The sequence below is a fragment of the Cyphellophora attinorum genome, assembly GCF_001299255.1.
Source record: "Cyphellophora attinorum strain CBS 131958 chromosome Unknown Contig11, whole genome shotgun sequence".
In the NCBI taxonomy this organism is placed as follows: domain Eukaryota; kingdom Fungi; phylum Ascomycota; class Eurotiomycetes; order Chaetothyriales; family Cyphellophoraceae; genus Cyphellophora; species Cyphellophora attinorum.
In genome coordinates, this window is record NW_017253239.1 from 870,329 (window position 1) to 886,214 (window position 15,886).

At 55.0% G+C, this 15,886-nt stretch overlaps 5 protein-coding genes across 5 annotated transcripts; 4 read left to right on the forward strand and 1 right to left on the reverse strand.

The window, feature by feature from the left end:
* Positions 1-522: 522 nt before the first annotated feature.
* On the forward strand, positions 523-2,445 carry AB675_10871 (Cutinase transcription factor 1 beta; the record flags this gene model as incomplete). Its single annotated transcript, XM_018139671.1, has 1 exon — positions 523-2,445. The coding sequence occupies one exon, from the start codon at positions 523-525 to the stop codon at positions 2,443-2,445; it is 1,923 nt and encodes a 640-aa protein (XP_018000662.1).
* A 1,603-nt stretch (positions 2,446-4,048) lies between these two features.
* Positions 4,049-6,177, forward strand: AB675_10873 (uncharacterized protein; the record flags this gene model as incomplete). The annotated part of the gene is made up of 4 exons (XM_018139672.1): positions 4,049-4,261; positions 4,462-5,285; positions 5,345-5,962; positions 6,033-6,177. 4 exons carry the CDS (start codon positions 4,049-4,051, stop codon positions 6,175-6,177), a joined length of 1,800 nt encoding a protein of 599 aa, XP_018000753.1.
* A 154-nt stretch (positions 6,178-6,331) lies between these two features.
* AB675_10874 (uncharacterized protein) lies at positions 6,332-7,081 on the reverse strand (the record flags this gene model as incomplete). Its single annotated transcript, XM_018139673.1, has 1 exon — positions 6,332-7,081. The coding sequence occupies one exon, from the start codon at positions 7,079-7,081 to the stop codon at positions 6,332-6,334; it is 750 nt and encodes a 249-aa protein (XP_018000897.1).
* A 965-nt stretch (positions 7,082-8,046) lies between these two features.
* On the forward strand, positions 8,047-9,344 carry AB675_10875 (uncharacterized protein; the record flags this gene model as incomplete). The annotated part of the gene is made up of 2 exons (XM_018139674.1): positions 8,047-8,838; positions 8,922-9,344. The coding sequence occupies 2 exons, from the start codon at positions 8,047-8,049 to the stop codon at positions 9,342-9,344; spliced, it is 1,215 nt and encodes a 404-aa protein (XP_018000845.1).
* Positions 9,345-10,112: 768 nt separating this feature from the next.
* AB675_10876 (GYF domain-containing protein mpd2) lies at positions 10,113-14,541 on the forward strand (the record flags this gene model as incomplete). The annotated part of the gene is made up of 5 exons (XM_018139675.1): positions 10,113-10,204; positions 10,303-10,732; positions 10,777-13,164; positions 13,218-14,160; positions 14,216-14,541. 5 exons carry the CDS (start codon positions 10,113-10,115, stop codon positions 14,539-14,541), a joined length of 4,179 nt encoding a protein of 1,392 aa, XP_018000625.1.
* Positions 14,542-15,886: the final 1,345 nt, after the last annotated feature.

Below are 15,886 nucleotides of genomic sequence, written 5' to 3' on the forward strand. Positions count from 1 at the left end.
CAAAGGTTCACGAGCTGTGAGTGGCGCGACGCAATGAACTTGCTACACCAATAGCAGGCGAATTACTTCAACCGCACGTGGACGCTCTCTGGAATATCTGGGCATGCAGATGTCGAGAACATTCAATACGGCACGTGTGCGATGAATTTGATAGATAGTGGAAGCCTGTCGACACAATTCGACCCATCTGTCAGCAACGGTGCAGCTAGAACAGATGCACAGGGGCGCGTCACGGAGTTACAACTCCAGTTCCAAGACGGTCGTCCCGGGCAGCCGATCAAACGAAGAGCGCCACAAGCTTGCGAAGGATGTCGAGGGCGAAAAATCAGATGCGATGTTGCTCGACATGGCGTGCCTTGCATGCCTTGCAAAATGGATGGAGCTAACTGTGTCGTCGTCGAAAGCAGAAGGAAGCGTCGAAAACCTGACAATGGAGTAACGCGGTGCCTCTCAGCGAACGTTGATACATCTGACAACAATTCGGAACGTCTCTTTGATACAGTCACAGCATCCGCGGCTGACATGGCGATGGACGATCTTAATCTCAATAACCACCTAGCGGACTCTCTGGACTCCCGTGCATACTGGCCTGAGAACGTCAGTGAGCCTGCCGTGGCGGCGACTCTCCTCGACCACCTGAATGGCCAGTCACACTTGACTTCCGGAGACGATACCCCAGCTCAGCAACCTTTTGATGCACTCCCGCCGTACATTAAAGCACTCCCCAGTCATTTCGAGCAGGACGATGTCACGTATCTTCGCAATAAGGGAGCGCTGGCTGTTCCTCAGCTGCTCCTGCGTGATGAACTCATACAAAGCTACGCCAACTACGTGCATCCGTTTATGCCGCTGCTCGACCTCGGCGACTTCATGCGCACTGTCCGCGACAGCAATGCACGTTTGAAACCCATCAGCCTCTTGCTGTTCCAGGCGGTGATGTTCGCCGGTATCGCTCATGTTCCACTCGATGTGCTGAAACAGAATGGCCATGCTTCGCGACGAGATGCGCGTCGAGCCTTCTTCAATAAAGCTCGTCTATTGTACGACCTTGACTACGAGGATGACCCAATGGCGACGGTACAAGCACTACTATTGATGACATATTGGAGGGAAGATCCAGCTGGCCGTAAAGAGACTCATCACTGGCTAGACATCGCACTCTCGCTTGTGCAGAAGCTTGGTCTGCAGCACAGCGCGGATGAGTCTAGTGCCACGGAACACTCCCTAAGTGGACTCCGTCGAAGAATCTGGTGGTCAGCTTACGTGCGCGATTGCCAAATTTCCCTATCTACAGGTTATTCGACACGAATCTCGGAGATGGATTTCACTATGCCCATGCTGCAATATATCGATTTCGAGGCTGACAGTCTACCTGGAAGCTTTCCTTCAAGCGTCCCTGGGGCATGTTCGCAAAGCAGTGAAAGCCGACAACTATTAGCCAATATGTTCATAGACCTGGCGAAACTGGCCCTTTGTACCAGTTACATCCTATCGATCCAGAATGGCGTAGCCGGCTCTCGCGGAAGCAAGCACACGGCGACAGTCATAGCTAACACTTTCGATTCAGACGTCAATGATCACACCTCTGAGCAGGTCTTGACAGCTTGGAAGGAATCGATTGCCGAACAATCGAGATATCTCGTGCCGGCGAGACAAATGGTGGAATCTGGCGACAGTCACGTCCTAGTGCATCGCGCTTTCCTGCACATGACATACAACTCCCTTCTGTTTGCTGTCCACCGCTTCCCATTGCAACAAGAGGATTTCTCCACCCCGGCAAGGATTGCGGCTGCCTCCCAAGCTGTTATCCGAGTCGCAGCAACAAATATATGCGCAATAGCGTCTGCGCTCGAGGACCTGGACTTGCTTCGCTACTTGCCCTCTCCAACCATAACTGTGCTTCTGCCTGCAATCATGAGTCACCTATCAGACGCACTGGCACCAGCAAGTTCTCTTCACCATTGGAGTCTGAAACAGTTCCATCGATGCATGCAGTTCATGGCAGCGCTCAGAGACATGTACGCAGCTGCTGATTACTCAACGGCTTTCCTACAATGCGCTATAATGCGTGCACCTATTGGGCCGGAGCGAGTGCACGTGAGCAACACGCGTGAACGGCGTGGTTCGATGATTACAGCTCCGGTACAAGACTCCGTCTCACCATTTCCGCCACGTCGAAGCACCTCGATTCAAGAAGTAGATTCCACGGACCTCATGGCTACAAAAGCTCGACGCGCGAACTCACAGACCAGTCCACTTTCTACAAGCACTCCCGACAACTTGCAGCTCAGCAGCTTGATGACGGAATATGGCTACCTGATGCCCACCCCGGTGCCTTTTGCTGGAGATGAAGATCTCTTCACAACGCTACATGAGAGCGAAAATCAACAAATGTTCAGTCCAGGATGGTTCTTGAGTGGCAGTGCCAACACAGATTTACATTAGACTCAGACTCGCGCAGTCTGTCGATTTCACAGTCAAAACTCGGCCTAAGTTTTGACTAATCCAAGCCCTGGTCCTCCCAGAAGACAAGGCAGCGGACTTCTATACTCTGCCTGGTTGGACCATAGTCATCCTCGGTCGAGAAAGCCGAATGAGGACAGCGCCTTGCCACACCGTGCTTCTTCGAATCAAACTGCTTGATCAGCAACGCTTCATGAGGTGTCATGCCAGACGCATAATACCACTTGTGCGATGCTGGGTTGGCTTTCACCTCCCATGCCTCAGAGCGATGTCCAGCGGCGAAGTTGTAGCCTGTCTTGGCCTTCGTGAGAGATTCTGGGAGCTCTGCATACACCGCAGTAAGATCATTCTCGTCCACTGTCCTCGCATCACACAGAGCCATCGGGTCACGTGTAACAGGGGCGAAGGACCGCCAGAGATTGACAATGGCGAAGCGGCATGTCTTGAGCTTCTCAGCCTCTTCGTGAGCGAAGCTCTTCAGCTTATTGTCGCGGACTAATTCGGCCCCAAAATATGATTGATCCACGTGTACTGTGATCAACACGTCAGCTTGTGGTTCAATCTGCCGTTCGCGAATCGTCTCTCACCTGAGCGATTGGCCGCCGGAGCAGTGACGGGCGCATCATCTGGCATGTCTTTCTCGGCTGCTGCGACTTGTTCCCACTGTTGTCGGCGGCATATGTGGACTACAGGCACGACCCTTGAAGCGCCAGTCCTGGAGGATGATGATCAGTGACAGTTCGGCATACCGCGCGCCCAGATACATACATCTTCTTCACGTGGGCAGCAACCTCCGGATAGTACCCCTCGCGGAACTTGGCGTCCTCGCCCAGGTCACCTTCGAATGACGGATGAAACGGCCCGACATGGAATCCTTGTTTGTCTAAAGAGAAGTCTGATTCATGGCCTCGAATGTCGGTCACAAAAACTTCCTGGTGCTCGTGTGGCCGTCGTTTGTCCCTAACCGTTCCAGGACACCATACTTCAGCACCACCACGCTCAGGCTCTAGGTGGTAATTGAGAATCGTCCGGACTGCCTGCGATTGGAGGACTGCTGCTGTCATTGTGGCCTCTGGATTGCTGATCTTGAAAAGCACGGACTACCTGGATCTTGGACGCTCTCAGCAATTCAAACGTGTCGCACTGGGACGTTTTAATGCCGAATCAGTCGTCCCACCATGGCATGTCGATCTTCCACCGATTGTTTTAGCCGTGGGACTTACCAGAACAGTTAGCCTTCCCGGGTCTCGGAGACGAACCTGAAGTCTTACCAAAACCAGTTATGCGCGGCTAACGTTTAAGTTTGACAGGTTGCCGCGGGAGGGCTTCCAAACTTGCTGGGCCTGAAAACTGCAGTCATTGATTGTGATTAGTCGGCAACTGTTCCGAAGGGCGGCAGTGGCAACCCCGTGGGGATGCTATTCGGTTCTTTGGTATATCCGGGGCTCACGGATTCAGCAGTGGAGTACGAATATACAGCCATGTGAACTGCCTGCTCTTCGTTGGCAGTGCCATCTTCAATAACCTTCGCCGCTGGTGAACATACACTTCTCTCGCAAAGTCAGGACTTGCACTGATGCATGACATGGCGCCATCCTCGACAGCAGCAGGAACAACATCGCCCGAAAAGCCGACCATGTCCCACGAAGAGCGACCGTCTCCATCACACGCGGAAGCGGACAGTCTGCACTCGGTACAGGATCTGGAGAAACGAAACCCGCAGGAGAACAGCGATGAAATTGCTCGAGCGGAAGCTGGCGATGATGTGGTTACCTTCAAGACATGGATTGTTGTGTGGGTAAGTGCCCGGGTAGTTTTCCATCGTGACACGGAGGGCATCATCTGTGATGGCACGTGCTCAAGATAGCGCTTGACCAAGTCGCCCTGATCCCCACGTCGCCGCACTTTCGTTGCCTCTTGGAGGAGGCCATCGAAGCCGTCGTCTACTTTCTCCTGCATCAGGAGCTCTCCAGTCAAAGGCTGACTATGTTGATTCAGGTCATGTCCATTGCATATGGCGCCTCCTTCTGGCCTGTACCGTTTTTCAGCACTATTCAGTCGCAAGTCGCCCTCTCACTTGGCAGTGAAGCTTCACAGGGGACATGGATGACATCGACTTACATCACGTGCGTAACAATTGCGTTTATGGTGTGCGGAGCCAACAGCGATCTGTTCGGACGCCGGTGGTTCATCATCATGGGATGTGTTCTCATCACCATTGGTTCTATCATTGGCGGTACGTCTCATCACATGGGCCAGACTATTGTTGCGCACGTCATCATTGGCCTCGGTGGCGGTAATTGTCAATTGGCTGCTTTTGCAATCGCAGAGCTGCTGCCTAACAAGTGGAGGCACATTGGCGTTGTGATCGCAGATGGTGTCGCATTCTTTTGTGTCATTGGCGGCCCTGTGACCGCCCGAGTTGCCATCAATCACGACGAGTCGTGGCGATGGGGATATTGGTCGGTCGTCATATGTGGTGTAGTCTGCACCGCTGTCCTCGTTGCGTTGTACTACCCACCGAAGCACCCGCGAGGCATCGCTTGGAACGTCGCCTTGAAGCACCTGGACTGGGTCGGAATTTTCAGTTTCACTGCTGCTGCGGCTCTCATCCTGGTTGGTATCGTGTACGTACAGCTGATCCCGCCAAGCAGCCCCAGGGTCATTGGCCTTTTGGTCTCTGGATTTGCATGTCTTGTGTTTTTCGGAGCGTGGGAGACGCTTGCGCCACTCAAAGAGCCTCTTACACCAACGCATCTCTTTACTGCCAACCGAGGTCGGACGCTATCATTTCCCTTCGTTGTCGGCTTTGTTGTCACAATGTAAGTTCGCGCTCTTGCCGATGTTGCTGCTCCATTACATGGCTAACAAAGTCCTCCAGGTACTATTTTGGGTTGAACATTGTCTGGGGCACCATGGTCAGCGTCTACTGGGGCACAGAATCGACTCAGCACGTATACTGGCTCGCAACAGTACAAGGATTCGGCATCCTCCTCGGCGGACTGCTCTTGACGTTCTTTGGTGGAACTGTAAAACACTGGAAGTGGCAGATGACAGCGTCACTAACATGGACGACCTTCTGGGGCGGACTTCTGGCCTACGTTAACCCGCAGCGCCAGGGCGTCGGCATAGCATGCGCTTTCCTGTCCGCCGCGGGCTTTGGCTGGGCTCAGTATCTCAGCATCACGTACATCCAGTTCGGCGCACCTCAGACCGAGCTCGGCATTACTGGTGGTCTGGCTGGTGTGGCTCGCGAGTCCGGCGGTGCGATAGCTGTTACGGTCTTTGCGACCATTCTAGTTAGTGTGCAGAGCAGTTGGGCGGCAACACATGTTGCGGCGGCGGCTGAAGCGGCTGGTGCCTCGGCCTTGATCGCAGAAGCTGTCGCCGCTGCTCTGCCGAATGGGGAGGCGGCTCTTGCAAAGATACATGGCCTTACACCGGCCATCGCTGAGGCTGCTGGGGCGGCGTTTGTTGAAAGCTTTGTTCAGGGTCTTCGGTAAGCTCACCTCTTTTTACCGCCCTCTCCACTGCTGTGGCTCGTACTTACTCTGACTGTGACATTGCAGAACGGTTTGCTTCGCCCTGCTGGGTTTCGGCGGGCTTGCGATCATTTGTTCGCTGTTCATCGAAGACATAGGGCCCAAGATGAACGAGAAGATTGAAATCTTCTTGGAGAATGATGTGGAGGCTTTCAAGAACAAGTACCACTGAGCATGGTTTGCCCTAGCCCTTAGGATAGGGAGCCCTAGGGAAGGCCGGCCTGCGCTCAATACACTATATCGGCACGACTTGACATTCGTCGCCACAAGGGATAATCATAGTGCTCAAGGGGTTTTGCGGGTCACCGCTGACTTCCATGCCGTCTTCACAGACACGCCGCGCCTCCACTACTTCCATTGGTCCCGTTGGCCGCCTCCGCGGCGCCCTTTTTCTTCTCCATCTCCTTCCACCTTGCAAACAGCTGCTCAAAAGCCCTCGGCTCCTGCGCGCCACTGACCTCCCAAATGCCCTGGATCTCATAGTTCGGCACACCATTGATGCCCTTCTGCCTTGCCTCCTCCGCCTCATCATCCACCTCCTTAGCATCCTTCCCGCTTTCGAGATACGCCTTCACTTCCTTCTCGTTCCCCAATCCAGCCTCCACACCCACCTCAGTCAGCGTCTCCAAAGTAGTGATATCGACTGCATCCTCGAAGTACCGCTTCCACAGCCCCAACATAACCCGATTCTGCGCATCCTCGCCACCATGATTCTGCGCGTACCGCACCAAGCGGTGCCCGTTCCTCGACGGTCCAGTCTTCCCGTCAAAGCTGAAATTTAGCCCCTCCCGACCGGCGGTTTCGATCATCATGCGCTCGATCTGGATGGCGCGTTGGGGCCCGAATTTGCTGGCGTAGTACTCCCTGCGGTTTGAAGAAGGGATTGGGAAGGGCGGTTGGGAATAGTCGCCTGTTTGGGCGGCGGGGTTGAGGTAGAAGGATTTGTAGGAGAGGTGGAAGGTGTCGTTGGGATGGATGGATTTGTGGTGGGTGATGGCGCGGGAGAGGCGGGTGTGGCCTATGTAGCACCAGGGGCAGACTATGTCGGAGGTTATGGAGATGTTGTATTGTGTCATGGCGGCGGTGGTCGTTGTGGTGGATGGGATTTTGGTGGTATGGTGGAGGAGGCGGAAGGGTGATACTTTCATGTGCTGGGAAGAGGCAGCTAGATAGGGTCACCTGGGACTGGTCTCTCGGTCTTGTATATCCCTAGTCGGTGCTGTTCCGTTGCGAATGTCGGTCGAACGTTCAGAATATCGGAGATGAAGTACTCGAGACACTAGATTGTTGCCGAGGCGGACGAAGTATTTCTAAGCAGGCTCCCCGCTTTTCGCGTGGAGCGTGATTGGTTGAACGGGAACGTCACTGCCGGGGAGCATCTTCCGGATCTTGAACATCTACGAAGTAGGTATGTTTGCTCCATGACTTGATGTATGCAAGACGACTACCATCCCCATTGCGTTGTAGCAGAGGCCTCGGGAGGGACAGTGAGGCTCTTGTGCCGGTCCAGTGAGTTGTGCTGGCCGTTTGATGAAGCCTTCACCGGGCAAGTCACCTTCACGCTGGTCGCGCCTTCCGAACTCGTCTTCACTCTAGAGCTAAGTGACTATATCGGCAGGCACGACCTTCCTATTCCTGTTACTTTATTCCTTGACCTTTGTCGCGATTTTTCCCACCCGTTACCACAACAAATCATTCTTTTGGCACACTTTTATCATCTTGCGAACTTCGTGATGTGGCACAGCTCCGTCTGAGCGGGATAGTCGATCACTTGGTAAGTTCTGATATCGATCATAAACGAGGCCACTTTCTCTGACGAGACTTTCGATCTGTCTGCGTACTGGACGACAAGTCGTCGTTGATGTCTCCCGGCTCTTGCTCCATCGATTTGCCTGCAATATCCTTGCAAATAGACGGTACGAGCACGCCGACTGTTCCTCATTGTGGCATCTAACACTGATCCCTAGAGCCGAACTCGCCGACACTGGTCTCTATGGAAGACTCCGGTCATAGTCACCCCAGACGTAAAATCGTCCGCAAAATGCCTCCTGGGGGCCCTCGAACACCTCCTCGCGAGGCAGAGGTGTCCAACGGACAGCCCTTGCTCATCACAACACGCAACATTATGCCTCCCAGCAGACCTCGATCACTTGCAATAAAGGCACTCGTGTCCGACAAACGGCTCTTGTTCAGCACAACACGCACGAAGGCACCAGCTTTTCCACCAGTCCGCACAGACATTTCCCACGACGAGCACAGATCGACTATTCTCGCCAACGACCAACTTCAGCGTGAGCCTCGAACAGCTGCCCACATGGCAAAAGTGTCCAACCAACGGTCCTTGTTCAGCACCGTACGCATCGCAGCACCGGCCTGTCACAAATTCGACATCCTAGCCAGCAATCAACTTCAGCGCGAGCTCGACCAGTCCCTCGTCCAGCACTCCCCCGCTCAAGCAGAACCGAACAACACTGCATCCTCCCCACTGTACACCAAACTACCAACAGAGCTACGCCAGCAAGTTTTCAGCTATCTTGTCACTGTGCCAGAGACAGTCCATATTCACCCTGTCAACAACAACCCCAGACTCGGATTCCGCCTATTTCGCTGTGCCGACGATAATGCTACAGACCTTCGCAAGGGAATGTGCCGCTGCGAAGGAATTGGTCGACTCTCCCTCAGTGCGGCCCCGCCAAGCCCTCCGGCGTTTCTCGACACAAACCTTCTGCTCCTTTCCCATACTATCCGCCGCGAAGCTCTCGACCTGATCTTCTCGCGCAATCGCTTCGCCTTTACTTCTCTGAGAGATCTGTACTACTTCGCGACAAAATTTGTCCGCTCCGCAGGCATGCTGCAGCACTTGAGATATACGAGCGTCCGGCCGACTCCTACCACTCCGTTTATAATGAAAAGCAGACACTGGAGGCGCGCGCAATCGTTGGGGAGTTGAGAACCTTAGAGCTTTTTGTCTACCTGGATGACTTGTCGAAGTACGAGGAGCCGTATGTTGATGGGTTCATAGTGCCGTTCTTACCGCTCCGATTTGGCCATCCGCAGCTACGGAGGGCCGCCTCATCGCAGGACATGACTAAAGCCCACAGCAACGACAAGTTGCCGCTCGATGTTCACATCAAGGTCGCTCTCGGGTCTCTGAGGCTGACCACGGGGTCCCTACGGCAGGAGATGACGACGTATGTCAAGGAAAGGCTGGAGAATGTGTTTGACGGGAAATGGGCGTCACAGGAGGATGTGCCGATGGCGAAGAAGCCGAAGGAGGAGGTGCCGACGTATGAGCGCGAGCCGGAGGATAGAAGAGGGTTGCTGTTCATGGGGGACTAGTTTGAGAGGTGTAGCATAAAAGGGTGGCAAAAGCTCGCCCAGGAAGTGGGAGGGGCGAGAAAGATGGGCAGGCATGGCGTTGACTGGAAGCTGACCAGGTTTCCCACCAGCACCGAAAGTCTGTTGAGCAGACCAGCGAGGTCCTGAGCCCTCGCTAGGACATGTACTTTCGCTGAGGATGGAGGACATTTCACAAGCCCGCCGAATAGCAATATATTTACAGCAGTCGCTAGTCACTATGATCATCAAAGACGTTACGCTATGTTGGCTCCCAGAAGCTCGAAAAGCTGTCTGCGAAGCTTCAAACATCGTCCAATCACTAGTTTTAAGGATCGAGTACCTTAGCTGAGCCTCGCACAATCTTGGTACTTGCCTGAGCTGTGGGAATATTGATAATTAAGTGGCGCGTACTTTCCCAGGGATCACTTTGCCTTCCCCTTTGACGTACTTGCCCCGTTCCTACATTGCCCCAGTGGAATTGCCTCATCCTCATCTGGATCACCATTGCTGTCTCATCAACGGTCAGTGTCACATTATCACCAACGACTCGAACACGGTGCACCTGCAGTAGCTGAAATTACCATACCGGATATCATGGCCGACACCCCGCAAAAACCGTTTTATACGGATTTTCGTACGCGGACAGTCGCCTCGACCTCACGAAACGAATTTGCAGCACTCGCGAACAATTCATCGACACCTTCAACACGTCTACCTGGCCAACATCAACATCTGCCAACCTATCTACGCAACTCTCAACCATACAATATGACTACTCCATTCTCATCGTCCTTCGCTTCTGCCGCTGCGGGCAGCAACGGCGCTGGCAACAGAAGAGAGGGTAACGGTACTAGCGACTGGTGCGTCTGGCCCTCTGTCGAATACGTGCCTCCCGTTGCTTCACAAGCCAAGCTCATCGCGCGTAATCATCGCCGTATACTAATATTGCATATCATAGGGCCCGAAGCCGTCCGAACGGTGCTACACAGACCTTCCGCCGGCCTTCCGCCAACACGACCGCCCAGACACGCGACATGACCCCCCAAAACCCTTCATCCGTACAAAGCCCAGGCGCCTACATCCCGCCCCACCTCAACTCCAATCATCCTTCCAATATCGCGAAAAATGGCGTCAACGGGCCTACGCGGTATGGCAAGGAGCAGATGCTGGCCATGTACCAGTCGCAGAGGGATGCTGGCGGCATGTCCAGACGTCTACCTCAGCTGCTGGATGAGAACTGGCTTCAAGAGACTCAGGGAAATGGGCCTGTACCGCCAACACCGCGTGGAGAGTCTGCAGAGCAATACCCTGGACCCGCTGTCTGCTGGAGGGATGAGCCAAATCCACTGCCGCTGGGCCTGCAAGAGATGGACGAGGAGGAGAGACAGGTAGGTTCGCCCCTCTTTGCAACAACATGCTCTAATCGGACTAGCTCTTCACATCCTCTGTCAACTCGCCTATAAAGGTGTCCACGGCGCCCAAGGAAGGAGCTGGCATAGCTCCTATTGGGACGCGCAAGACCTCGATATCCAATTATCCTGGAGGCGTCGGGTCTCGACCAGGAACTCGGCGTAGAGACACCAGCGACTCCTTCACTGCCAACGGGCCACTATCGCCAACCGAGAACAAGACATTCTTCCGTGGCGAGTCCAGTGCGGCCACTCCGCCACCAGCATTGATTCGCCGACGTACAGATTTCAAGGATGACCCCCAAAGTACCGCCCAGAAAGACCTGCCACCGCCAAAAGACGAGGAAGAGCCTCAAGCCCCCATTGGTTCTCTGAGACGAGCGAACGGACCCTTGAATGCAGGTCTGAACCCGCCGTCAGCTTCGCCGTGGTCGGCCGGGCCAGGTTCATCCGCCTTTGGATCCATGGGCACCTTCGGAAGCTTCACTGCTTCCGCAGCTCCGCAGACGCAAGACAAGTCCGACCAGCGTCCGGGCTTCGGCAGCGTCCGTAGTGGGAGTCGTTTCAAGGATCTGATGGCAAAGTCCAGCACCGAAGACATTCCAAATGCCAACAAGGACAGGTCTGCTTTCGGCGCCCTTTCTCAGCTCGCCGAAGAGGACTCGGCAGGCACAGCACGTGAGGCTCTCAAGACTCGGCCAAATCGTAGCGAGACCAATCCATTCGAGGAGGCACCAAACAGGTCAGGTAGTGCTGCATTGAGCGCTCAAGATACCGCGAATTCTATTGATCAGTCCAACTTTGGCTCAATTGGCAGGTCTCAAGCTGGGCTCAATGAAGCCAGCCCGGCGAACACAAATCCCTATCAGAGTACCGACGGTGCTCGAGATGATGGACTGGACGCAACCGATTCTCAAGCTCCGTTCAGTGCTACAAGACGCGCTCTGTTTAGCGACGATGGCGCTCCTCGCTCGGCGTCCGGCTTCCCCACCTACTCCACTTTCGCGAATTCTCCTGCGGCAGCTGCTTGGGGACCAAATCCTGGGTTTTCCTCCGGCACGCCTGGCCGAGAACGCACTTTGGGCTTCAACGATTCCATTTTCAGTCCCATCTCCGCTGATTTACAATCTCCCACAGCTGGGATAGGGTCTGCTGGCTTCGGCGCATTCGGCTCGATTGGTCGAAACAACAGGCTCGGTGGAATGCTGCCCAACGGCATGGACGACGCAGGGCGAAGTGATGCACGCAACAGAGGCCGATTGTTCGGTGGAGCCGAGGGTGTGTCGCAGCGCGGCGATCCTTTCGATCCCGGATTTGGGAGAGCCAGTGCTGCGTTCGACGACGCGGCCTTTGCTCGCCGTGACAACGATCCTGCATCTTTCAACCCGCTTTTCCCTTCTGTCGGCGAAAATACCGCTGGCCCGTCTGGAGCCCGAGAATCTCCCCCCAACGATGGAAGGCCAACGCCCGGTTCCAGTAATGATATGCCAGCAGTTCAGCAACTCAAGATGGTCTTGCCTGACAGGATGCGGTGGGTTTATTGTGACCCACAAGGCGAGCAGCAAGGCCCTTGGTCTGGTCTGGAGATGCACGACTGGTTCAAGGCTGGATTCTTCAAGGCTGAACTACTCGTCAAGAAGTTGGAGGACAAGAACTTCATACCCCTCGCGCAGCTGGTTCGCCAGATTGGCAATTCTCGCGAGCCTTTCTTGGTCCCGCAGATAGGAATTGCACACGGGGAGGAACCTGGCGAAACGAATGCATGGCCAAATGCGGCCACTCCGACAGCAGCGAACCATTCTCAGACACCATTTTCGAATAACAATAACTTTCCGAGCTTCGGCACGACTCTGACTGCAGACCAGCAGAATGCGCTCGAGCGTCGCAAGCAGGAAGAGCAGTATATGATGGCACAACAAAAGGAGCATCTCGCCAATCGCATGGCGAGGCAGCAAGGACCAGGTCAACCACATAACATGCACCCGTTACAGCACCAAGCAAGTGCACACTCTTTGCACACTCAGCCATCGTACGGGAGTATTACTTCGCCCAGCACTGGCTACCATCCGATGCCTTTGCCACCGGGAGCAGGCCCTTCCATGGGCGCACATGCACCAATCGGGCAGCAACCACCACAATTTGGTCAAGAGGGCCAACTGCCTGGTCTGATGGATCGACTCAGCTTCAATCAGCGTGGCCCTCCCGGAGCGCCTGGTGATATTCAGCAGTATCAGCAGGTCCATGCTGACCGTCAACGACTGACTCGCCAACCTCTCGACAACCGTGCTCACGAGGAGGCTTTTTTAGGCGAGCAGGGCAGGAATGGCCGCCTCGAGGAGTTCCAGGAGCTTCGAGGGACAGGTCGTTCCGGCCTGATAGCATCCTTCCTCCCATCGGTGCGCAACGCACGAGTGAGGAAATCAACCGAGCACCCTTCGAGTCTAAGCAAACTCCAATTGGGCAGCCTATGAACAAAGCTACTCTGCCGCAGTCATCGCAGCCATCACTTACCGAGCAGGTTCAGTGGACAACTGCACACCAACTGGAGCAGCCAATCCAGGCACCGCCTCTGTCCATTTCACCGCTGCCGGCTCCTGCAGCTCAGCGCAATCGACAGCATGTTGCAGAGTCATTGGTCCCGGAACCGCGCTCCCAAACTCAGACTCCGATTGAAACGCCGGCAAGTTCTGTGGCACCTTGGGCAGACCGCACGACTGAGGCACCGAGAGGACCTTCCCTGCGCGAGATCCAGGAAGCCGAGGCCAAGAAGGCAGCAGAGCAGGCTGCAATTCTGGATGCTGCCCGTCGTGCGCAGGCTGAGCAAGAACGTATGGCCGAGGCAGCTGTGGTTTCACCCGCTCCAGGTCTTCCTTCTTCTGCCACTTGGGCGACTTCTTCTTCGCCCAGCACGCCTACGACTACTGGCGCAGGATCAGTATGGGCGAAAGCACCTGTCAAAGCAGGGCCTACGTCTACTGCCCCGGCTAAGAAGACACTCGCACAGATCCAGAAGGAGGAGGAAGCACGGAAGCAGCGCCAGGCCGCCGCCGCAGCGGCACAAGCACAAGCCCAGAATACCAGTTCACCCGTGTCAGCTGTGCTTGGGAAGAAGTACTCCGAATTGGCAAGTAAAGCTGCCCCAGCTACTCCTGCTACTGCCACTGCCAACAGCGCCTGGACCACAGTTGGATCTGGTGGTGGTAAGGCCAAGGCTCCTCCGACCATACTTGCGACACCGCAGTCCGTGCCACGTACTGTTAGCAGCTCTTCCGTGAGCACGACTAAGTCTAGGCCTGCGTTGCCTGCAACCAGAGGCTCGACTCTGGGCGAGAAGACCAAGGCTCATGAAGAGTTCGTGAGATGGCTGAAGACACAGCTTGGCAAGGGCTTGAATGGCGGCATCAATGGTAAGCTCAAATCCTAATGATCTGACATGACCCCCATGCTAACTGAATATTGCAGTTGAGAGCTTTGTTCAAGACCTCCTCATGCTCCCGCCAGAGATCGAGATCATCGCCGACAGCGTCTACGCCAACTCCCAGACCCTCGACGGACGACGCATCGCCGAAGAATTTGTCCGCCGACGCAAGAACGCTGACAAGGGCATCGTCGAGCCTATCGGCCCGCAAATCGGCTTGAATGGCAGCGCTGACGCGAAAAGTGCGGGCGGTGCTGGATGGAGCGAGGTCGCGAAGAAGGGGCCTGAGAAGGCTGCTCAGGACGTGGGTGGTGCGCAATTCAAGGTTGTGCCGAGCAAGAAGAAGGGTGGTGCTGGTGGGAAGCGCTAGAGGCGCGAGTCGAAGCTTGCTGGGGAGGACTTCAACTCGAGAACTGGGCAGTGGAACCTAGCGGAGCAGTTCTCAACAACAGCCATGGCAACGGCCGACGCAAGCGACTATGGCTGGAGGGAGCGATCGCCGTCGGTGGGCATGCTTTCGCCTACAACGACAATCACGACGACGACAGAACATGAGAGTGATGACGGCTGGAGGGTCGTGAGTAAGTCCAAGGCGAAGAAGTCAGGATGAAGTGAGGTGATGTAGGCTGGATTGTGGATTTGACGCTTTCGAGACGCTCGTTGTGCTGGCTTATGTGTACTCTTTCGAGGGGAGATTCCTGGTGTGCTACTGAACACCAGGAGGCAGCTCTTGACTGTTGCGACTGTTACAGCATGCATACCATAGTCACAATATACACACTCGTTTGAAGCACTGTCGTTCTCTGACTTCACTCTGAATGTTCAGTATGGCGAAGTGATGAAAAATAACACCCCTTCAGCACGCGCCGTCCTCAGCCCTGCCGATCTGTTCACATCTCGCTCGCCTACACACCCGTAACGACATTCCTTCTGGCAATCAACCGAGAACTCGAAACATCGCCAGCGAGTTTCATCCTGCTCTACAATGGCACCATAGGGATTGCAATGCGAGTGATCACCAGGACGCAAGTTCTGTGCGCCCAGGGACTGTAAAACACGAAGTCCTTGAGATCTACCCCACTATCGCAGCTTCTACCAAGAGGGGACGGTGGGTGGGGGAGGTGGTGGGGAGGAGGTGGCCGCGAAGCGGACACCGACTCACCACCACCTCAGGCGAGCGTAGCGAGCACTCCATAGGGAACGCTCTCTGTGAGAGGAGAGGAGGGACTGTTGGAGTGTTGGAGTGCGGGAAGCAAGGTGCGGGAGGTGAGATGCGGTAGGCACAATATTGTTTTTGGGATCTTAAATCTCCTGTACGTATATATTGACTCTTTGCTGTGAGGTATGTCCATCTCTTATTCTTCGCGACTTAACGCGCTCAGCGAGAGCGAGCGGTGGGGCGGCGGCAGGGCGCTGCAGTACGGGGTGTGATTTCCTGGTCGCGCTACAGGCGCTGCGTTCAGCAGGTAGGTAGTCAGCGTCGTCAGGCTGCCTTTAATTAACGGTGGCATGTGAGACCGTGGAATTAGCGTGTGCCTTGGCAAGGTGTTTAGGTGGCTTGAATTTCTTGCAGGCCGTGACGTCGGGTGACGTCCAGGTCCGGTCAAGAAGTCTGTCAACGACTTGAACTCTCCAACCTTCCTGTTTTCTCACCACTGCACTCAAGGCTCTGTTCATCCTCAATTCCTACAAACACGTCTCGATCAACGACACGT